General features: G+C 38.7%; 1 protein-coding gene across 3 annotated transcripts in view; it reads right to left on the reverse strand.

The window, feature by feature from the left end:
- Nucleotides 1-1,256: 1,256 nt before the first annotated feature.
- bach2b (BTB and CNC homology 1, basic leucine zipper transcription factor 2b) overlaps nt 1,257-25,580 on the reverse strand; it is a 73,229-nt gene continuing 48,905 nt past the window's right edge. For all 3 annotated transcript variants that reach the window (XM_029140808.3, XM_055506107.1, XM_055506108.1), the window contains exons 3-5: nt 21,151-22,626; nt 7,304-7,510; nt 1,257-7,036 (exon numbers count right to left, since the gene is read on the reverse strand). In XM_029140808.3, coding sequence (XP_028996641.1) covers nt 6,566-7,036; nt 7,304-7,510; nt 21,151-22,626 — 2,154 coding nt within the window. In that variant the 3' untranslated portion in view covers nt 1,257-6,565. The remainder of the gene's footprint in view (nt 7,037-7,303; nt 7,511-21,150; nt 22,627-25,580) is intronic.

The following is a 25,580-nucleotide window of genomic DNA, read 5'->3' on the forward strand; positions in this document are numbered from 1 at the left end:
CCTTACCAATGCCCTTCTGTGCTTGGCTCATGTATTGACTCATGTGCCCACTTATCTTAGCTGCGATGATGCCTGACATGAGCTTCCATGTTGTGGAGAGGCAGGTTATTGGCCGGTAGTTGGATGGGACTGTACCCTTTGAGGGATCCTTCATTATCAGGATCGTTCGCCCTTCGGTTAGCCATTCAGGGTGAGTCCCATCCCTTAGCAGCTGGTTCATTTGTGCTGCCAGGCGCTCATGGATTGCAGTGAGCTTCTTTAGCCAGTAGGCGTGGATCATGTCAGGGCCAGGTGCTGTCCAGTTTTTCATACCTGAGACTCTATGTTGGATGTCTGCCACTGTGATTGTCACTGGGTTCTGTTCAGGGAGGTTGCTGTGGTCTTCCCTCAGATCCACCAGCCACTGTGCATCACTGTTGTGTGACGCCTCCCTTTCCTATATACCCTTCCAGTACTGTTCAGTTTCCAGCCTTGGTGGGTCTGCTCTGTTGTTATTACCCTGCCATTGAGAGTACACTTTCGCAGGTTGTGTTGCGAACAGCCGGTTTATTCGTCTGGCTTTGTTATCTCTGGTGTATCTCTTTAGGCGGCTGGCCAAGGCCTTTGGTGCTCAGGTGCTCTGGTTCCCCAGCACCTGACGCAGACCTTGTTAGACCGGGCGACGTCTGAGCCGGTATCTCATGTGGTTCATTGTCTCTCATGATATGAGGTAGGCGGTAGCTTGAAGGGTCTTGCCCAAGGACCCACACTGGATGCCTATTCGCCCTAACGGGGATTCGAACCAGCATGCAAGTCCTGTGACTTTACCGATTGAGCTATCGGTATATATATATATATATAGATAGACAAATATATATCTATATCTATTATATCTATATATATATATATATATATATATAATATATATATATATATACTATATAATATATATATATATATATATATATATATATATATATATATATATATATATATATATCTATATATATCTATATATATATTATATAGATATAGAGATATATATATAGATATATATAGATATAGATAGACAAATATATATATATTATATATATATATATGGATAGATAGATATATTGCCTATATATAGATATATTGCCTATATATTGCCTATATATATATATATATATATATATATATATATATATATATATATATATATATATATATATATATATATATATATATAGAGCTTAGATCTCTAAGCAGTAATAGAGAATAATGTCCTCAAAGCAAAGTGTGATATGCACATTTCTTTATTTCATGAGGAAATTGTGTCTTAACAATAAAGTAATTTATATAACACTAGCAATTGAAAGTAATGAAAAATGGTTTGCACAATACCATATTTACAATGATTATTATGTTCTTGCCATTAATTAGGTTCAGCATTTAAAATTAAAAAGGTAAGAAGAAGAGAATAACAGCTATTTTGAATTAACAGTATTAACACAAAAAAGTCTTTTGCAACATTAACAAAAAAACCAACTTTAACTACAAGTTTAAGAGCTATCACATTAAAAATATACACAAAATATCAATACAACAATCCATATAATCTCTGTAAAAAGCATGTAGAAAAAACACCTGATGCAGTTTGCTGATACAGTCATTGACCAGTTTTGAGAGGTATGAAGGATTTCACAGGTAGATAAGTGTGAGAATGTCCGCACTGGTGACACAATAATGGGGCAGAGGCCCCTGCATACACTCATTTCACTTAAATGTGAACTATGGCCTCTACAGGTTCTAAGGCAAATTGGAGGTGCACTTTTACCCATGTGACGTTAATGTATCCCAGCTTTTCATTAAAGACCAAGTAAATAAACATATTCCTTTGTCTCCTTACACAATGACAAGTCCAATTAAACTGAACATTTTTACATGGAAAAACGGATCATACTGTATATGACAGCTGTTTGTAAACATTTTTCATTTTAAATTTTACTCAGTGATCACAACCTGTGGAACCAGGACAACTGATATTTTATCTCAATAAAGTTGAGCATTCTGTGAAGAAGGCATGTTTAATTCATATTCTTTTTATAGAACAACCTTTGGAGTTACAAAGCCAGTGTTTGTTTAAAAGAAGCAGCAACAGAAAAAGTTGAACTGAACAGGACAAATGCACAGCAATAAGGTACTAACATTAAATTATATAGCTACAGCAACAACATAACTGTTGAACTCAACTAACAATAATGTAACAATACATTTGTTATAACCATAAACAAAATGTATCTGCCATGCACAACCAGGAGGATTCCTCTTAATGAAATTCATTAAAAAATATATATATTTAGACTTTAGACTATTTAGACCAATATGTAACCCGATAGATAGATAGATAGATAGATAGATAGATAGATAGATAGATAGATAGATAGATAGATAGATAGATAGATAGATAGATAGATAGATAGATAGATAGATAGATAGAGAGACAGACAGACAGACAGACAGACAGACAGACAGACAGACAGACAGACAGACAAAATTATGAATACTGAGAGACTTCCAGCAGAAAATGATCAACTCTACATTGATTGTTCTGCAGAGCTTTTTCAAGTCAGTCAGTCAGGATGTGAAGGGTTTGGATAAAATCCCTCAAGGCTACATTCCCAGCACTAAACAAAACACAAGGTAAGCTATATGCTGGTAAACATTGTGAACACTAATTAGTTATTGGTGAAGATCAAAACAAAGCTTAAAAGAGGAATAGACTCACATTCTTTATATTGGAAGCAAAAGCGTGTATTGTAGGACAACAAAACAAATACAAATATTCCTACTAGTTTCGTTTTTTTTCCCAATGTTAGAAGATTGTCTGTTCATTAGCAACAATAATACCCAGAAATATAAAAATTCTTGGATGTTTAATTTTTTAGGTCTTCATTGAATATACCAAAACTATCTACTTTTTCCATTACATTTTGATATTGCTAATAATTCAATCAAATGCCCACCGAAACCAAATGACACTGGGGAATATCTTCTGAAGAAAATGAGACCGATACATGCAACAAGTCAGGAGGCAAAAATCTCATATCTTATATCATCTCTTAATTTTTGCATTGGTGTAACAAATAATAAAGTCTACTCATCAGTCTAGAAATTGATCATGCTTCCTCACAGAGGTGAAAATCCAACCCAACTTTACACATTCACCAGAACAGTTAACAAGTTAGATTGGGTTAAGAGGTCTTAGGAGTAGTGAATATTACATGTCTTACTTAGTTATACCCTTTTCCACCTAACAAACCTATACAGATTAGCAGTGTAGTAGACCGGGTATAATTTTTAAATAGAATTTAATAAATTGTCTAACAATATTCAGACTGTATAAGCTATATAAATGCAATGGTTTAACCTACCATTGCATTTATTCAGATATTCAGTTATGAATGAACTTCTAGATAGAATACACTGTCGTAAAAAGCCTGGGTAATGTGTGATCTCTACTGTCTTGTGTCATGTTATGCCTCCCACACATTCTACATGGGATCCAACTCTGGCAAAAATTAAGTGGTGTTTCTTCCCATGTCTGACTCCTTTGTGTGAAAGCACAGCAACCTGATTGGTAGGCCAATACTGTCTGGAGTTTGTGTAAACAGCTTTAGAAACAAAGAAAAGACAAGAGAAATTGATTTTCAACATCAAATTGTTTAGAAATACAGTGTAGATATTGTTGATATTATTGACAACTTTAGCTAAAAAATGGTGGCTTATTAATTTTAAAATCTATATAAACATACAGTGGCCAATCATCAACAATTGTTTAGTTCCAGTGGTACCTTGTGTTTGCTAAAACAAATTTGTTGACATACATAAAAAACGAATCGATTACAAAAAAATAGTTTTTTTTTTCAATTATGTTAACATTAGGAAAAATGTGTCTGGAAAACAAGAACATTCTTTAGTGGCCCCAAACGTGCATAGTAGAGTGGATATTACAGAAACTACAATTAACTAACTAAAATTATGTAAAATTATGAATTCATTGTTACAACAGTTACGACTCAAGATTCACAATTTTATCTCCAGACAAATCAAACATGAAGTAAAATATTTTATCTTGAATGGTTTTCTACATATAAGATCTTATAGGGAAAGATTACAAAAACAAAGTCTTGCATATTTTTCTAGAAAACAAGCTTCTGTCACAGATTATTCTGGCATCAGCCTGGTAGAATTTCCACAAGTAAATACTGTTATGTTTCAGTAAATATACGTACAAATGTGAAACAAAGCACAGTAAAAAGGCAGAATAAATCTTAGAAACCACATGAGCCAAATAAAGAATCACTACTGCCTTGCATTCAGGCTATGCCACAACAAATGTCTTGCTTTTGTGTTTAGTAATATATGTGTCATGTTCTTGCAAGTGCAGGTTGATGCAATATTTGATGTAATTTTAAAAAATTACTAATAAAATACACTCCAAGTTACTCCATATAGCTAATAAAGAGAAATGTAACACATTAAAGCTCTGAGAAAACTTGCAAATTGTTTATCCAGTCCCAGACATATTTGGCCACACAAAGGTATTTATAATAGGTATTTAATAAGTGACCTTGCTAAACTGTAACCAAACACTGTTTTCATGACTATGCCAGTAAATACACCTAAATACAGGTCAGGTAAGGGGGAACATACATATCAATAGCTTAGAGTCTGGATAGTAAACTGAGGGACAATTAATAATTATTTAGAGAGCAATAACTAAAGCTTTGCAGTTCAATTAGATTCTACAGTAGCACAAGAACATGATCCCACTTGTTCTTTAAAGCATTCAGCCCCACAAAGTGAGCAATTAGACTGCTGCTGTCAGAGGTAAACAGAAGCTGGACAAACTAGGTTTATACTGTAGCTACAGGCAGCATGCATGCTCACAACAAAGATGGATGTTCAAACAAATCCACAATTAAATATTATAATTTTATATCAATGTTACTCAGTAATTCTATCGACAAATACAAAACTTTTAAATCAAATAAATTTAGAATTAGCTCATTTAAGTTCTACAAAGAAATACAAATAGAAGAGTGTTGTATGCTAAAACACTGGCTTCTGTTTGTATCTAGGTTTCAGATACTTTCTCTTTAAATGAAAAATTCAATAAAACTTCAAACTAGAAGTTAAGTCTCGAAGTGCCAATGTAAGTGCTCTATTTTCACCCTATACCCTAATGGAAGTGCTTTATGGTTCTGAAAGACTGTGTACTTAAAGTACCTGATTACAGTAGTAGTTAAATTCGTTTTATATCATTTTACTTTAAGGTTGGATCAGTATGACAAACTTGTCAGATTTAGTTGTTGCTGAAAAATCACTCAAATAAAAGTGTGTTTACAATAGTGTACACAAATAACATCTATAAATACTGATAACAAATGAGATTTAATCAAAGATACAAGGCAAGGATCTTTTTTTTCACATTTAAGCCAAAGGTGGTGAGGGGTTACTGGTTCCAGATGTGCTGAATGACTAACTTTGACAAAATTGTGAGCATATCTGTTGATGTATATGTACATATAATTTTGCATGTGTGTGTACATCTGTATAACCTAATTTCCTGAGTTTAAGAACACCCGCCATAATGGGGAACATTCATTAGGCAGGACAGGAAACAGCAAGCCCAGTAAAAAAGAAACATTGAAGTCTCTATCTGTACAAAGTCACCAATAGAATCATCATGCTCCATTCATGCTTCACACTATATACACTTCTGCCAGACAAGAACTTGAAAATCAAAATCACCATTACAACATCCAGATACAATGGTATTGCTGATGAGTGGGCAAGAAATCATCATATAACTGTCTGCAAAATCCTTTCATTTCATTGGTGCGGAAGGCAAAGGAGGAATGTTCTCGGTTACAAACTGTACAAAGTTGTCCTGTACAGAAATACAAATGTGAGATATTTAAAGACATTTTTGCATATTGACATTTTACACTCTAACTGCATTGTAACTTTCTCATGTACAAGCTGAGTTCTCATTTCCATGAATTGGGTTAAACATTCAGAGAATTTTACCTGAGTTTGAATTGCTGTGACAAAAAGGGCCACTAAGATATAATGAGAAAAGACAGAGAGTGAGGGAGAGAAAGTTAGACAGAAAGAGGTAGAGAATACTTATAAAAACATACTTGGTAAAGAGCAGAATCAATGTGAATAAGAAAGGCAGAAACATAAATGCTGTTAATACACAGAAGACAACAAGAGTTGCTGTTTAGGTCCATTGAGGTTTAACTTGAGGGGTCAAGTGATACATGAAAAAGTTGCTGCCAGGGCAATTGTAGCACCATTGTAATGGTTTGGTGAGAAGTTCCCACTCTGTCATAATAAGAGGAAATAGCTGGAGAACAGTATTGCTGCTGTTAAGACAACTTTAGTGTCAACCGTTCATAAACAAAAAAAAGACAGTACAAAAAGATATAAATACAAAGAAAGTTTTTTGTCAGAAGCTGACAACTATCCAGAGAGCGAGATTCTCTAAACAGATAATGATGACAATGATAAAAAAACTGCACATTGAGAATTCCCACTACTTAGAGTCCTTCCTTGGCTGCTCGTCAGTTGTACATTTGTCAGTCATTTCCTGGCAGAAATCGACTGTTACTGCCTGGTTAGATGTTTCATTAGACAGCTCTGACTCTGTGTATAAGCTGTCCATATCTTTGTCTGCACCGTTTCTAACAGCTGAGTCTGGGTCACTCTCCGAGGGGCCCGGTGACACATAGCAAGGCTCTGGCGTGGCTGAGCCAGAGTGGATAGTGAGGTCAATGCTGGTGGTGGTATTGTGGGCAGGCTTGGGCTCACTGGTGGCACTGTTGATGGTAGTGGAGTTGGCAGGGCGAAGCACCGGGCAGTAGTGATGTAAAGACTGTACCTGCTCTGGGCTCAGCTGGACGTCCCTGCACACTTCTTGGGACAGGCAGGAGAAGTTCTCCCACAGCTCGCCCATACATGCCTTCAGTTGGTTCCTCTCTGTCAGTAACTTCTCCTTCTCACACACCTGCATATAGTTTCCATCCATCATTTTACATTATATGATAACAGTGAGGTTTTGTAGATTAAACCTTATATTGAACCCAACCTTATCCTCAAATATGTCTTCTTGTTTATTTAACATACAATATTAGTAGCTACTTCTTAAATGTTCACATAGTTGAAAACCTTCTCCACAGCCCTTTAGCATGCCTATATGAACAAATCAAATATCTTCAGTGCAAAATTGAGAGACAATGTTGGGGATAATACTGCTGTAATTTATGCTACCTACCAGTTTTCTGATTTCACACTCCAGATTCAGGATGCAGTCGAGCTTCCTTTTACGGCAGCGCTGAGCTGCAATTCGGTTCTTACTCCGTCGCCTTACATCATGGATGAACTCGAGCTGCTCTGAAGTCAATTTGTGCATTTTCACTAACATTTGGAAATCGTTCCGTGGAAGATTTGTGATTTGATCTACAGGGAAAGGGAGCTTTACCTGGAAAATCAAAAACAAAACACCTTTTTAGAGAACACACTAAATTTTAGATACTATATTATATGTACATTTTAGGCCTTTTTGTTCTAAGTTAGACTAATAACAAATAAGAATGTTATTAAACAATCAATGCAACACAGTGTCAGTTACTACATTTGTCCACACGATGGCAAAACAGCACCAGACTTTATTTTTCACAGAGCAGTATATGTTGCACTCTTTCAAGAAACGGTGATCCATTTATTGTGAAAGTGTGCTAGCATGACAGATTGAGAGGGGCAGTGTCTTGTCAGTCTGATGAGGTGTCCTGTGATTTCAATTGTCATCGATATCTGGGGTAGATAGCAGATCAAAGGAACTGAAAATTACTGCAGCATTTACTAGCCAGTATAAATGCAAAAGAGAAAACAGAAGGCCATGTGATCTGAATCAACTGATTTGTCATGGGTTTATGCATTTATTCTTCTTTCTGATTGAGGAGCAGGAATATATTTGCCAGCCCCCTTAAGTGATGGAATCATCACAATACAGGTTGATCCACCCCAGCTGTATTATATCCAGGGAGCTACTGTACAGCTTTAAAAAAGAACCAAAGGAAGATAGCCGAGATTGGTAGAGATGACAAGCTGTAGCTTTGTCTTTCTTCTTTGCCTTTTCCTTCCTGTGACTGCCTCCATAGAGCACGGTAAGAACAAAGTCAAACAAAGAAGAGAAAGTACAAAGAAGCAATGTGGCCCTGCACAAGCACGCAGGTAGGGTCGATTATCCCCAGAGAACCATAACTGCTAGAGAAAGCTGCAGCATAAACAGACAGCTCACTTCCTCAGTCAATAGCAAAAGGTATCAAGCAAAATGCCTACTCATGACATACTGGACTTAGTCTTCTCTGAAAAGCAAATCTAGCTGTTCGTCTAACCCAGTCTGAGAAAATGGCTGAGGTCTCCTCATTTCAAGTGTATCGTAAGTCTTGTCCTGCATGCAGACATATAATGTTGCCAGTTTGCAAGGCTACAGTGAGCTTTCACTATTTTGCCAGAGCATGACAATTTAATTCAATTCAGTTTTAGACCTTACACAACAAAAACCAACAAAACCAATCAATTGCAGCCTCAAGGGACCTGTTGTGACTGTCATCAATACCAACCTACAAAAACATGACTGAAGGACACAGCGCAACCATGCTGCTCTCATTCTACTGCTCTCCCTCCAGTCACAGGGGCTAGTTAAATTTAAATAGTCAATATGATAACCAGTTCAGTAAGACTGGGGTGACAAACTACTTCAGCAGTACTCATGCATTTAGACCAAGCTACTCAACTTGCATTTTTTTTTCTCATCATTTCTTTTGTAGACGAACATGTCTCTGTTTCATGGGTCATTATGTGGAATTGGTATATAAATCTGTTACATGAATAAGTATGTAACAGAAAAGTTAAAAAAAATCAGGATGTAAAACATTTAACTATAAATTAGCATTTTTAGAAAGAGTTAAACAACTCAAAAAGATTATGTTAGTAAAAAATGTAGCAAAATACTGTACCCTCGCTTCCATAGAGGCTGATCAACCTGCAGGACTCCTGCTTGGTCTGTCAATGCAGGTTTGGCTAAAGCATTATATCCTGTTACGTACATTATCTTTTTTATGGAACTACAAAGTGTTCAGTATTAAATTAATTAAAAGGACATTATGAAATAAATACCTATATGAAATAAATGAGACAATGTAAACTGGCCATGAAATTTTAAGATATTAACATTACCAAAACCAACATCAACATTTTGCAAAGTAACAGTTATCAAATACATACAGTATCAAATACATTTCATTACATTTCAGTATCAAATACATTTCATTCTGTAAAATCTGCTCATCATTATCAAAATCTATTTCATAATGATTATTTTCATAATATTACAAATGATTACATAGTTCCCATCAGAGAGAGGGCAATGTTACGCCTCAGCCTGAAAGAGTGGTGCAGAAGCGTATTCTTTCTGAAACTGTCTCTAGTCCAAGTTCACACCACAACAGTCTATCTTTAAGCAGACCAGATGGTAATGTTACTGCTAATAAAGGTGTTCTGTAACAACTTACAGTACAACCATGTTAATTGGTGACCAGCTTCAGAATGCCGCACTGGTTGCTCCTGTTTGTAGCAGGAAGAACATGTTAGCTGTCCTTGACGATGCCTTGACAATGTTTTATTATCTTGTCTGTGCATGATCTACACAAATAAAGTTTTACAAGAAGTGACGCTGTTTGAACGCCACTCATGTTGTAGTTAAAAGAATGAGGACTGTAAGTAAGTCTGCTCCTGAATTGCTGCGATCTGCTTTCAACAAAGTGCCAACGTCAAACCTTTGCGTTTTGTCTTTGGAGCCTGGATTAAGTTTAACAAAGATCATTTTAAAAGTATTCTCAAACACTTTCAATTCCATTTGTTCATTATATATATATATATATATATATATATAGAGATATATATATATATATATATATATATATATATATATATATATATATATATATATATATATATATATATATATATATATAACCATTTCCTGGTTTTTGTGTCTGTGAGCATTTCATTATGACATCAAACTACTTAAGGATGAGAACTGAAATGTCAAAGCGCAGCAACGAGGCGAGGACACAGGCTACATAGAAAACGACGCATCGTTAACGTTCCACCATTAAACATACCACAAGATATATGAGATGTGGTTTTAATTGAATGTATTTGGCCAATGAAACAATGTCAGCCAGCATATTGTTAAGTCAAGAAAATCACAGCTTTACTTATGGTCTGATGTTTCTTTATTCCTTCATTGTCCTCAAACCAACGTTAGAGCTAGATGGATAAACTAACATACACTGCACAACCCAATAAAAACATATTGGACCGTATATGTGCTGTATCTGGTTGGCATAATTGATTAACACAGTTTATGTAATTAAGCACAAAATACAGTAGCTCTACAATTTCCATAACCTACATAATAACTGACTTTGTTACTGTATTCAACTGGAGCTTTAACCAAAACAGTGTCACTAGTTTCCTTATGACTTTCTCTTCCTGTACACTGCTTTCACCGATGAAACCACTCGCTTTGGTGCGCACCTTCTTCCGTGGTGCCTTCGTGGACCCTCCGAAAAAACACCACTCTGCTTGACGGAATGTAATAAGGCCATAATAGGACTATTTAACACTACAAACAGACACAAATACAATATGCATGGAAAATACACAACATTCTCAGACGGTATCAATATTTACAACCCAGCAGTTTTCAAATCTGCGCAACATAAAACTGGATTCAGATGTGTCACAGTTTGACAGACACTAAGAGCAACCACTGCAGTTAGGGAGTTGTTCGCTACACCCTATTCTCCTCCGAACAGTACTGGGTGATGCAGCAAACATGCTGGCAATGTTCCTGATAGACATGTTAGACAGTACAAAGGTCATTAAATGCTGCATTTAGAATTTCAAGACGTGGACGGACAACAGAATGGTTCCTCTTATATTACACATGGACACAATGCTCAATTGATGTTGCATGATGAGCATTTAAAAAAATATCATCTAAACTCAAACCAGTATCTGCTGGTAAATGATCTCTCTCTATTTAATCTGCTAAAGTAAGCAGAACTTCACTCATGTCCGCCCTCTCTAACCACACAACCCCTCACAGGTGTCTAGGAAAACGAATCGATGTGAAGAGATCAGCCAATGGGTGTTTAGGTCCCACCCACCAGCACTGATTGACAGACAAAGTTATTCTGCTGTAAAACGGCATTATGAAATAAATATGGACCAGGGGAAAAGGCCATTGTGCCTAAAAAGCCGACTAGAAAAACAACATTTTAAAATAAAAACTTCTGGACTTACATATTTTAAAAATAGGTAAGAGAATAAGAATAAGAAAACCATTAATAGTCCCACAATGGGGAAATTTCGTAAGCTGCTAAAAAAGGGTGTGTACTTTAATTCATTAGAAAAAAGTCGACTCTAACTGAGGAAAAGAAAACACACGCTCTGTGCAAGACCGAGAACAAGACTTAAATTAAATGTTCCTTCTAGAAAATCTCTTCTTCCAGTATGTGTTTACAGAAGACAGGCACCAGAATCAAGACAAAAGAGAAGATGCACACAATCCTGAAAACTGGAAGGTGTTGGCCTGCAGTGAATTGCAGCAGCAACAGCTGCTGAAGGTGAACCTCTGAAGTGTGGACCTTTGCACCATCAGGTGCAGGGATCCATGAAAAAGTGTGAAGGTGATGGCTATGCCATTGACTGAGGGGTGACCTGTGAATAAAATTTAAGTTTGATCAGACCCAAGGATTTCATTGCTTCTCTAAAGGATGCATCCTGAGGCATCCAGCTCATCCACAGAGACAGCAGAGAAAAACAGGTCAGAGAAAAGGAGACACATAGACATAGAGACATAAATAAAAATTATATTATTATTATTATAAGTTACTGTAGATAAAGATATAAGACTTCTAAGAAATCTTTTTCCATCCATCCCTCCATCCTTTTTTTTGCTTTCCATTCCTGCTTAATCCCTTATGCGGGGTCGCGCTGGAGCCTATCCCAGCCATCTACGGGCAAGAGGCGGGGTACACCCTGGACAGGTCGCCGGTCCATCACAGAGCAACACACCCTGGACAGGTCGCCAGTCCATCACAGAGCAACACACCCTGGACAGGTCGCCAGTCCATCACAGAGCAACACACCCTGGACAGGTCGCCAGTCCATCACAGAGCAACACACACTGGACAGGTCGCCAGTCCATCACAGAGCAACACACCCTGGACAGGTCGCCAGTCCATCACAGAGCAACACACCCTGGACAGGTCGCCAGTCCATCACAGAGCAACACACCCTGGACAGGTCGCCAGTCCATCACAGAGCAACACACCCTGGACAGGTCGCCAGTCATCCCAGGGCAACACACACACACACAGACAGACAGACACACACACACACACACACACACACACACACACACACACACACACACACACACACACACACACACACACACACACACACACACACACACACACACACGAACATGGGGAGAATCCACACAGAAAGGCACCGGTTCGCCCCAGGATTTGAACCCAGGACCTTCTTGCTGTCCTAATAAAAAATATTAAAGCAAATGTATCGTAAAGGAATTAGGAGTTTTTTTTAAACACAGCTTAAAATTTGCATGTGAAGCAGTTCAATTTCAAATTGAAGATAGTTGAAGATAGAATTGTTTTCTTACCAACTTCTGAAAATGAATGAACTATCTAACATTTGCTGTACTGATAAAAACATAGCTAAAATGCAGTTAGAGCTGCTTACAGTTGAGCTGTTCGGTTTTACAAAGCTGAAAGAAGAGCTAAAAGTTGCTGCAACATAACACACAACTGAATGTGGATGTGGATGCAAAGTCGCAGTCTTACACGCTTCTCTGCATGTTCTCTACAGCAATTAGTCTTAGTTATCACATAAAGACTGTTTTTGCTCCCCAACCACCTAAACTATACAAATCACATACTAATCAAAGACTTACCAGAATTTAATAAACATCAAACCTGGCTGCTGATGGGAATTTCCCCGCTGTGGGACTAATAAAGGCATTCTTAAAAGAATTCCTCACAAAAAAAGCACAAATACAAAGCTTGTGTAATGGAAACATTTTGCCTTGTGCTATTTCTTATCCAACACACTTGTCCTGTGCTGGTTAGGTGCATTACTGAACATTCTTACACAAACAACTAATCTCTTGCGCCCTGTCGTACATCAAGTCTAAACATCTGATGTTCCATTTGACTGACTAATAGTTTATGATATATGTTTGTCTTTTACACCCGGACTCTGGCTCCTTCCTATCTGACTCCCCACCAGACCCAAGGCTGTTAAAGCGAATGCATCTTGTCTTAGAAGCTCGGTGTTCCTTCCTTTGGATAACAAGACATGATGATGCAGAAGTGAGAAAGCAAACATTCTCACTTACAGCGAGATAAGGTGGCGCAAACAATTCCATTGCTGCAGAGAGACATTCCACCAGAGCCAGAGAAAGGAGTTAAAAGGCAGAAGCAACTTGAGGATCGGGGGCTCTTTGCATCACACCTTCGTGGTGTGTGCACTGATCTCCCCAGCTGGGTTTTGGTTTGTTGATGTGCACGATCAACATCCATGCTTTTTATTTGCTTTCCCCATTATTTTTATTTTCTTTATCTCCCCAGCTGGTTTTTGGTTTGTTGATGTGCACGATCAACATCCATGCTTTTTATTTGCTTTTCACATTATTTTTATTTTCTTTATTATTTTAATAAATTGCACAAAAGTACAACTCTCTCATCTGCTTCTTTATGGAAAATTTCCACGAGAGAAAGTCACCTCACAAAAGTAAAAGTGAAGTAACCAAAGGTTAATAAAGTGGGGTTTATTAAATATCAGATCACTCTTGTCTAAATCTGTTATTAAATAACTCAATGAATGTCTATCACGTAGGTCTCACTGAAATGGTAGTTTAAACTAGTCCACTCCAATGAGTCACATAAACTATCATATTCCTAAAAGTACAGGTCGAGGTGGAAGAGAAGCAGCAATGTCCACATCCAGCCTGGTTCTGATAGAGGTTTCTTCCTCGTAAGAGAGGGAGTTTTTCCTCTCCACTGTTGCTATCAAACTGTAATTAAAGGCTTACTGTATGTGGGATTTGTTGGGTTTAGTTGTGTATGGTTTAAAAACTTACCTTGTAATAACCTTGTTGAAATAACCTTGTTGTGATTTGGTGCAATATAAATAAAATTGAAATGAATTAAATGGAGTTAACCTCAATTAACTCTTCCAATTCATCCACTTGTCTTGTAGACCCAATCCCAACCAGATTACTCAAAGAAGTTCTACCTTTAATCAGCTCGTCCCTATTAAATCAAATCAACAAATCTTTACATAAAGGCCACGCACCACAGGCTTTTAACGTGGCTGTGGTCAAACCTTTACTGGAAAAAAACCTACTCTGGACCCTGAAGAACTAGCCAACTATAGGCCCATTTCAAATTTACCCTTATTTAACCTATTTAGATCTCAGTGCTGCATTTGATACAATTGATCATAACATTCTATTACAAAGACTAGAACATGGCATCAGACATAAACAAACAGCACTGGGATTGTTTAAATCCTATTTGTTGAACAGATTCCAGTTTGTTCATGTTAACAACAAATCTTCCATATGCACAAGGATTATCTATGGAGTACCACAGGGTTCTGTGCTTGGTGCAATTCTGTTCAACCTACTGTATACATGTCTCCTGTAGGTGATATTATTAGCAAACATTCTATAAACTTTCATTTTGATGCAGATGATACTCAGCTATATCTGTTTTTGGAACCAAATGAAACAGATCAACTAGTTAAAATTTAAAGTTGTTTAAATGACATCAAATCCTGGAAGTGCCAAAACCTCCTTCAACTAAATTCAGATAAAACGGAGGTTCTAGAGACACTATTGAATCAGATAGCCACCCTAGATTACATAACATTATCTTCAGATTCTACTATCATTGACCAGGATCTCTAACAGTCCTAACAGCTCCTTAAAAATCCTCCAGCTAATTCAAAATGCTGCAGCCAGAATTCTGACGGAACTTAGAAAGAGAGATCACATTTCACCTACATTGGTGATAGAATTTTAAATTCTCCTACTCACCTACAAAGTACTAAATGACAAAGCTCCTTCTTATCTTAAAGACCTCATAGTTCCTTATACTCCCAGCAGAACGCTTCGTTCTCAGAGCGCTGGGCTACTTGTGGTTCCTAGAGTCTTTAAATGTAGAATGGGAGGCAGAGGTTTTAGCTACCAAGCTCCTCTCCTCTGGAACAAGCTTCCTGTTCAGGGTCAAGAAGCTGACACCCTCCACTTTTAAGATCAGGCTTAAAAACTTCCATTTTTGATCATGCTCATAGTAAAAGATGGTTCAGGTCACTGGAAATAATTGTCACATGAACCATCTCTTAGTTAAGTTGCAATAGACATAGACTGCTTGAGGACTTAATGTATACACTGAGCTCCTTTGTTTCTTTCTACATGTATCTCTTCTATCCAGTAACCTCCCATAATTGTTCCATGTTTAACTAACCTTGTATCGTTCTCTCCAGTAGTTGTGCCCCCCTCCACTTTGTCCTCACCTACAGTAAAGGTATCATCAGATTTGGAGCTATGTGTCTGTGATGGACAGTCCCTTGTCCAACCTTCCTGACTGTGTCCAGTCCCTGGTCCAACCATCCTGCCTGTGCTCTGTTGTTAGTTGTTGCTGTGCTTTTCTGTCTCTCTATCCCCTCACCCCAACCAGTCGAGGCAGATGGCCGCTCACATCCAGCGTAGTTCTGCTGGAGGTTTCTTCCTCGCTAGAGAGGGAGTTTTTCCTCTCCACTGTTGCTGTCAAATTCTAATGAATTACAATTAATGGCTTGCTGTATGTGGAATTTGTTGGGTTTAGTTATGTAAGGTCTTACCTTGTAAAGTGCCTTGAAATAACTTTGTTGTGATTTGGCGCTATATAAATAAAATTAAATTGAATTGAATGTAGCTGCAGAAGAAGCTGAAGCAGTTGGACTGAAATTTGATGAAAGTTAAAATGGACTTGCTGAAATTAAATGAAAATGATGAATTAATAAATCAGAAGTGCTAATCATTTCGACTCCTGCTTTAATTTTCAAAGGATTTGGAATGGCTGGTGCTTGATTGCTAAAATGTAAAATACTCTTAACTAGTCAAGCTTTTGGAAGCAGAGAAATTGCTATATATAGCTGAAGATTTGGATTGGTGCTTTTATTTTGAAGGTATTTGGAGGAAATGTATGTGTAGTCTAACTATAGTACTCACAATTAACCAGTGAGGAAACAGAAAATGTGCTAATAAAAACTAAATGAACTGGATTTGTGCTTTTATATTAAAAAGATTTGAAGGTAGAGAGACTGGTTATTGACTATAAAATAATCTAATGAACTATTTGCAATTAGTTAATCAGAACCTGACATCTAGATATAAAAGTGAATTAATTGATTTGATTGCAACTAAGGATTTGTTTTGATGCTTTTATTTTGGAAGGATTTGGCGAAAGTGTGTGCTTATTTGATAAACTGTAAAATAGTCTAAATAACTAGTAATAAATACCAGTCAAAAGGAGAATTAGTGCTATTTAAACTAAAGATCTGGATTGGTGCTTTTGATTCAGAGGAAGTGTGTGCTTATTTACACAACAAACAGTGTAATAACCCGATAAGTAATATTGTCAAAATTTCCGAGGTGGCGGACCCACATGCATGGCTCAGACAGTTGTGGATGATAGTATAGGATTTATTAAGCAAAGGCAGAGTGAAGTTCAGGCAAGGTCATACACAGATAAGCACGGAGTCAACAGGATGCTTTATATATATATATGAGAGAAAGATAGAGAGAGAGAGAGACAGAGAGAAAGAGAGAACAGAAATGAGCGTCTTAAATGTAAAGTAGTTTATAACTGAACTTAAAGCTATTTATGTCTAAGCAAGTAGAAAATTACAGCTGTTATGAATACAATGCCCTTTAGTCAAGTCTGTATTGTATGTATTACTGTATTGTAATGTTTAGCTCTAAATTTACTGGCATTTTTTGACAACTGACAAAGACCAAAAGCTTCCTCAGTCTGAGGGAAGTTCCATATTATCCTCCAGTTTGGCTTCACTTCACACTTGCAAAGAACTGGCTCGTTACGTGAACAAAAGACACAAAAGTGAGTAGGTGTGATGAACCCTCCCCCAAGAAGGACACCAGACTGAAAGAGTTGAAATGACTCAACTTCCACACAACTTCACCTGAGCCATGAAAACCAGATATATTTGTAAACTGCTTAAAAAGAAAATTCTTCATGGATCCATAACTTTAAAGGTTCCACTCAAATCAAGGCTCTGGTAACATAATGCTCTATGAAGGAATTTAGTTACTGTCCATACAGTAGGTCTCCCTCAGAGGACCAACAGCCTAGTGGTTAAGGCACAGAAGCTCCCAGCTAGAGACTCCTGGTGTAAACTTGCCTCTGGTGTCTTTTGTTTACCGCACAAATTCAAGTGACACAAAATACAGAGATCTGCATACATATCGATTATGAGTTATGCCAGCTGATATTCTTTCAGTTCTGTGTCATTTCAGTCACCTTTTACTGCCAAATGTCACCGCAATCGGCTGATTGTGACTGCTCAATAATTTTCAAGTTAACTTACAGACTTTTCTTAAAGCAGAAACATTACCAAAAGTGCAGGAACCTTCAGTCTGAGTAAAGTTAGGCACTATCCTCTATTTACAATAGGCTTTGAACAAAGTTCAGTTGAACAAAGGACTGTGAGAAGGTGTGAAGACCATGTACCCCATGAAGGACATATAATGTAGAAGCTCCTTGAGAAACATTTCTGCTCTTAAAGAATGTAGTGACCCAACTTTCAGACAACTTGGTTTAGAAAATGGTCAAATGAACTGGACGTTTATAAAATCTGTAAATATAACTTGTTAAAAACAAAGTGTTAAGTCTATGGCTTTAGGATATAAAAGTTTCTTATTTTAAACCACCAACTAACAAAAACAGTTTATTTAAAAACTGTGGGTGAGAAGTTGTGTGCTTTAACCACTAGGCTCTTATAAGTGATGGATGGATGAAGTAGTTCACAAATGTATTTGGTTACATCACATCACGTAACAGCACTGCAGGACTCTGGTGCTTTGGGGAGAAGGGGGTGGTGTGAAACCAGTCTAACTAGTGCTGTGGATTGGTCGTCTGAAAAGAGGCTCTCTATTGTTATTTTCATCTAAGCTTGATTAGAACATTGAAATGTTCTTTCTTTAATTTAAAACAGCTCCTGAAGCAGGCAGACTGACACACACTACATTCAAGTGAATAAGAATAATATATAGAATGAGAATTTAATAATTTCATTAGGTACTTTTGTGAAGTCCAACTCAACCTAATACAGCCAGTAACTCATAAACCTCCAGAAGGTAGTTTGGCAGCTGTGGCAGCGTGAGCTGCCGATGCTTATCTATGAATAAAGTTAGTACAACATTCAATTCTAAAATGAAGTCAACTTTCCAAGTTTTCTCAACTTTTTAGTTGACTGTTTAGACAGACTATTGTCTGTCTGTCTGTCTGTTTGTCTGTCTGCCCTAGCAAACAGTGTAGAACTGACATTATCAGATCTATGTTCTGTTCTCAGAACTGTGCATATACTTGCTGTTTGACCCTAACTCTACAGGTCAGATACTAAAGCTCCACCTTTTGGTTTTACCCTGGAATTGCGTTTTTGGTGCTAAAATGGGGGTGGCCTCATTACCATTTTTAACACCTTCCCCAGACAGACCAAAGAGGGGGGCTACTGACAGTCAGCTTATGAGGGTGTGATAAGTGTGTGATCAGCGTCAGAAAGGTGACTGACAGTCGACTGAAATCAGCGAAAATGAACCGCTCCATCTGTATGCATAGAGCTGCTACACTGAGCATGAGGAGTTTGACTGGTCAGTCAAACCTGCAGCTGCACCGTTGTCATCGAGTTCTCCAAAGGCAGGAAACTCCACAGGTCAGGGCTCAGTCACTGTACTGAAGCTGATTTGCATTCCTGCTAAACAGGCCTATTCCAGCAACACTATAATGCCTATCACAAAAATAACTTTAGTTTTTAAATGCCAAGGCTTTAATGAACAACTGGTGTGAGTTCTGTTTAAGGACTGAAAATTATGACCACACTCACGATTTCAAAATGTCAGTTCTTCTGCTTTTCTCCCAAAAGTCAGGGAGACATTTACATTGTAGTCTATGGGGTAAATTCTGGAACTCTCACTTTGCACTTTGTGGCAATTACAGACTAACATGTAGGTCTGATGGCTTAGCCAGGCACATTATTAGAAAGAAGACAAGTGTGACTATCTTTGAGTGAAGAAATTACGGTCATATAGTGAAAATTGTGGCTGTTGTGACGAGTTAAAGAGAGAATGTCTTGATTAAAAAAACGTGCTCCTCTATCAAATGTAAAAAATGTTACTGTATTTAGAGGTGAGTAAAAACTAAGCTGTAATATATTAGGAGATAGATTGGATGAGTTGGACATCGTATTCAAAATAAGTAACACTGGAATCTGTTAATGAAGCCATGCGTGGGCATGTAGACTTACTGTAAACCAGTCTATTAAGCAACAGCAGCATGTTTAGCTTTGAGGGCCCAGGGAAGAGATAATGAGTCATCATCAGTCAAGTGAAAATGATAATTACACAATTCTGCTGAGCCTTTTGGTTTAGTATGTGGCCTGGTAGCTCAGTATGTACAGTAGTGCATGGCCTGGGAAGCAGAAGGTCCCAAGTTCAACCAGGTCGCAACACACCAAGTGGCTGTTATCTGATCACTATGGCAACACAGCATATGCTCCTCTCTCTCTTCTTCTCTAACTTGACGATGCTCTTTCCATTAGATGCACTCAAACAAACACTATATAAGTCCAGTAAACATGCATTGAAACAACACTGAATGTAAAAAAGCCTCCTGGAGCCAAAAGGTGTAAAAGGTCAAGCTCTGCATGAAGATAGCAACTGTGTTAGGCTAAAGACAGACACATGATAGTGTCTGCATTTCAGACATTTTGGAGATGTATAATTTTTTGCCATAGCCACAATATTTATAATCAACACAAACACTTCAGTTTTTACACATGTGCTGTACTCAGTCAGGGAGTTCAAAGGCCCCAATTTGATCTTTTCCAAGTAACAACAGCAGTGTTGTAGTCCACACCTTGTAGGACGCCTGCCCAGGTGGATTAGGAGAAGATGATTACAGGATTGACTATTCATCCTATTCAGCATTGTCAAAAGGAACTCCAGTGCCGTTATAAGACTGAGATAAGCTTCTCACCCACACAGTGTTTCAGCCATCATCAATTAAATATAGGCATGGAACAGTACTGCTGTAATGTGTTTGTTATAATCCTTTTGCAGTGCACTCTACAAATTCTCTGCTGCTAGATATCACATATAATTGTTGAAATAAAGCATATACATACTATAGGGGGGTCAATTACATATGTCTGTGTTTCTCCTAGGATAAGAAACCTAGTTAGTCTATCTGGAAAGGGCAGGAGATCACACACCCACACATTATCTACTGCAGACCTTCGGCTCTCTAGCCGTGCATGATGCTAAATAATATTATCAGCGTGCACCTATGCCCATAGGGGGAAACAATGGATATATATTAGTCAGTCATGCTTCAATACTCGAGCTAAACCACTTTAACCTTGTAATGGTCTGAGGTATGCCCGAGCTATATAGGCAAGAGGTTGGGCCCTGGTTGCAGGACCATAATTGGGGCTACATATATAGAGACAAACCTATGGGCAATTTAGAGTCAAAAATTAACCTGACTGCATGTCCTTGGACTGTAGTAGGAAGCTGGAGAACCCAGTGAGAGCATGTAACCACTGTGCCGCACAACTTTAACATTACAGATTAATGACTGTTAATGTAGCTCTGAAGAGTAGGCCAAAACTCTTAATAGCCACAGCAAAAAGAGTGTGTTGGTTGCATTGTGTGTTAAACCTGAAATTTACACTTACCTCTGGCTCCTGCTCCTGTATATGGCAGGACTCACTGTCTCCCTCTGAAAAGGAGCCTGACTCATCACTAGAATTGGTGGCGTATGACTGCTCACATTTGATCTTGGGCAGCACTTGGTTAAAAAGCCCATCACCCTCCACACTTTGCTCCTGCTGGTCTACATTGAGGCACCGTGCCACATTGGAGCACGGTGAAGAAGAAAACTCAAACTGTGGCAAGCTACAAGGAGAGCCACCACTGCCATCCTCAGCATAAGAGTATGAGGAGCAGGAACTGGAAGTCCTGGTGCGTGTTTCACAAGGTGGTGACCGTGGGGAAACTTTAATTGGCACTGGACAGCTGGTGTTGGGTCGTGGGCGGCACAGGAATGGGGGCTCAGTGGAGGTCATACTAGGAGAATAGGTTTGGGAGGTGGGGAGGGACTGGCTTGCTCCAGTCCACAGGCCCTTTGGCATGTGTTCAGAGAGCTCTATCTCTAAATTGTTTCCGCCAGGATAGGAATGCGCTGGGGTCCCCATACGGTTGCAAGCCCCTAAAGAAAATATGACACTACGGCGATCTAGTTCCGCTTCCTGTTTCCAGACCCCATCACAGGAAGTTGACTTGAGCGACAAATCTGCAGGGAAACTGTCCACGTCCTTTGGGGATGTAACAGACAGAATCAAATCCTTTTTAAGATCTCCCTGAGAGTTACCTTTGTCCTGGGGGCCAGCCAGTCTATTGGGAAATAATTGCTGTGATGTATTGGGCAGACTGGAGAGGGCCACCCCTTTCTTGAAGAAGGCTCGGAGGCAGGAAGGAGACCTGGATCTCTCATTTCTTTCCATAGATATTGGAGTATCCATTTCCATGGCTGTCACACTGTCCTGCTCTTCCCCTGACAGGCACAATGAAATAACCTCTTCCTCTGCCTGGGGTTCAGCTTTGATCTGTGCCACAGCCAGCTTGCCCTTACCAATCACTGCCCTGCTTTTATTGCTCTCCTTTAATGTGCTTGGAAAACCTGAGGTATTGGTGTTTGAGAAGGTGTCATTATTGTGCTTGTTGCAAGCCCACTGGTATTTCCTGTACTTGGGGCATCTTGGCAGGTCTGACGCTCCATGACGATCAAAGTCCAGTCTGCTATCTGAGAAGTTACTACACACAGCCATTGCAAGCCGATCCTCATCAGGCCTTCTAAAGGAGGTGAGGGCATCAGCACACCGCAGTACCCTGGGAGAGAGAGGTCTTTCCACTTCTGACTGCATACTCTCATCATCGAAATTGTTTGGCTCTGCAGCCACCTTGTGGCAGGGCAGCAAGCTGTCCTCCTCACTGCGCAGTTGAGCTTCCAGAAAGCGAAAACAGGAATCCTCAAGGTTGTGCATGCGTAGGAATTTGGCACAGTGGATGACCTCATTGATGTTTTCCCTGTTGAGTAACAGCTTAGCGGTGTAGGCAAACTGCATCAATGGGGCAAATCCCCTGGCAGTGACCTGCAAAAAACGGGGAAATTGCCAGAATTACCATGAGCATAACAATTGTTCAGAGTACTTCATGTGAAGTCAGACAGCGCAAGAGCTATAAAGAAACACTGTAAAAACAACTAATATGTTTACTGAGATTATGCTGAACAATGTAGGCAATTAGACATTGCTCAAAGAACAATTACAGGCTGCGAGATCAGGCTCAGGTTAATAATAACAACATGTGAGTCATTCCAGCACTCCACCACTGTCTGTGTCAGTGGTTGTTTCTACACCCACTTTCGTTAACAGCATTCATAAAATAATTCCATACTAAGTGCTGCTATTTTTCAGTCATTAACTACTTGTGGGAATTGTTTAGAAAATGCTACCCCAAGTGCGTTGCGCTAAATAATGATCTTCCTAAGATAATCTATTCAGTGTTTTACATGAAATATACCTTGTATTTGGAACACAACACAGTTTAAAAAAATGTGAAAAATTGTTAAAAAAATGAACACATTGTGAAATGTTGATATCAGCCTTAGACACTTGACAGCACGAATATGGGGTCACGCCGCTCAGCAAAACCTGTAACACCTCCCTCCACGATACAATCAAACCAAAACTAGACTTCTGACAAACCATCTCACAAACAGCTACACACAGAGACAAAGAAAAATAAGCCAGCTACTGCCATGAAATGTACATATACTGTATATAGGCTGAATGTTTTGTGTTCCAAGCTTAGTTGCTAATTAGTCAGGACTCTACAATTAGCATGCTTATCTGGTCAGCTACCTATAGCTTATGTAATATAGCCTTTAAATTTATAGGAGAAATACAATAATACAATTTACTATAAGTGTAACATTGTATTTTATATATACTGTAGTTACCCACATGCAAGAAGGTTGTCTGTCGACACTGCAGGCCTCTGGTATACAGACATATGCTGCTCACCTCAGGACTGAAGGTATGTACATTTACCAATAGTAACATAATTTCTTAGGCAATAGAAATTTTTAATTGGTATAGACGAGGGGTGCCCAATCCTGGTCCTTGAGAGCTACTGATCTACTGGTTTCCCAGCTCTCCCTGCTGATTACCTTGATCAGGTGTGTTTTTTTAGCTGCTGATTGACTGATCAAACTTCCATCCATGTTTTCCCCTTTCAGGGTCGTGGGGGTCCTGGAGCCGATACCAGCTTGCTGAGGACAAGAGGCAGCGTACACCTTGAACAGGTCGCCAGTCCATTGCAGGGCACTGAACACGCTTGAGTAATCAATATTCAGCTGGAGCAGAGAGAGTTGGAAAACCAGCAGGGGCCTTGAACAAACGGTACTTACGCACGAAAACCCGGGATAAGCACGAAACTAAGCCTACAGTCAGATGTATCTAAAACTGTGAAGTACTGTAGAAAAGAGTGTAGATCTATAGTAGCTCCCTGACTGGCGTAAGTACTTTTCTATAGTTTTGGGCCGTTGGCAACACTAAGAGGTGAAACCGGGAAACTGTTAATCACGTGAAAACAATTAGTCACACCAGAGAAAAACGATATACAATAAATACAGAAAAGCTTTGTGTAATTAAAGAGGATATAAAAATATGAGCAAAACGATGTTGACCATAACGGGTAATATTTAAGAATTAAGGGACACTCAGATTGTTCCATAATTTCTATGCAGAGACGTTATCATTTATTTTTCTGGAGGCCACAGGCCGGCATCCTGCAACAGACTGCCAGTCCGCCGTGTAATGGACAAATTGTGCCTTTGTGCCTCCAACCCAGTCGTCATGTGCTGATTAGGTGCAATACTGAACATTCTTACCCAAACAACTAATCTCTTGTGCTGTCGTACATCAAGTCTAAACATCTGATGTTCCATTTGACTGACTAATAGTTTATGATATGTGTTTGTCTTTTACACCTGGACTCTGGCTCCATCCTATCTGACTCCCCACCAGACCCAAGGCTCTTAAAGCGAATGCATCTTGTCTTGGAAGCTCGGTGTTCCTTCCTTTGGATAACAAGACATGATGATGCAGATATGAGAATGTTTGCATTCTCACTCACAGCGAGATAAGGTGGCACAAACAATTCCATTGCTGCAGAGAGACATTCCACCAGAGCCAGAGAAAGGGATTAAAAGGCAATAGCAACTTGAGGATCGGGGGCTCTTTGCATCACACCTTCGTGGTGTGTGCACTGATCTCCCAGCTGGTTTTTGGTTTGTTGATGTGCATAATCAACATTCATGCTTTTTATTTGCTTTCCCCATTATTTTTATTTTCCCTTGTTTTTATAATAAATCACACAAGAGACAACTCTCTCATCTGCCTCTTTATGGAAAATATTCACCACAGTTTTGGCGTCACAAACAGGATCTGCTGCAGGTCGTCTGGACGGTGTGACCAGGGACAATAGTCCTGAGGACTAGGGTCGCTCAGCCTCCAAACCTCTACAGACATTCAGAGCAGGGAGGACTGCTCACCCGTTTGGATCGCCTCCAACGAGATCCAACGAACACAAAATCCTCTACTCGGCTCGGTGAGAGAGATTCCGTTTTGTTACGACTTGTTGAAGGAAGAAAAAAAAAAGGGTTTGAAATTGGTTTCAGGTATTCGGGTTTACACGGCTCTGATCATTTGGTTTAGGGAAAGTAAGGCAAATAAAAATTAATTCTAAAACATCCCCTACTAGACTAAAACATGCAACAACAAAAGAAAAAATAACTAGGACAAGAGATAATAATATTTCTAAAACGACTATTTGACTGAAAACATCCAAAATATAATAATTAGGAAGAAACAAAAAATTTAATTTTAAAATTTATTATTCGGGTAAAATTAGCGACTCCCACAGCGTCTGCAGCCATCACGTTCTGGGCTCATCAGACTCACCAGCCACTACAAGCGTGTGTGTCTGACACAGACACCTGCTTATGACAATCAGCAAAGGAAAACAAGGACAGAGAAATAGC

Source organism: Betta splendens, chromosome 24 (genome assembly GCF_900634795.4).
Source record: "Betta splendens chromosome 24, fBetSpl5.4, whole genome shotgun sequence".
In the NCBI taxonomy this organism is placed as follows: domain Eukaryota; kingdom Metazoa; phylum Chordata; class Actinopteri; order Anabantiformes; family Osphronemidae; genus Betta; species Betta splendens.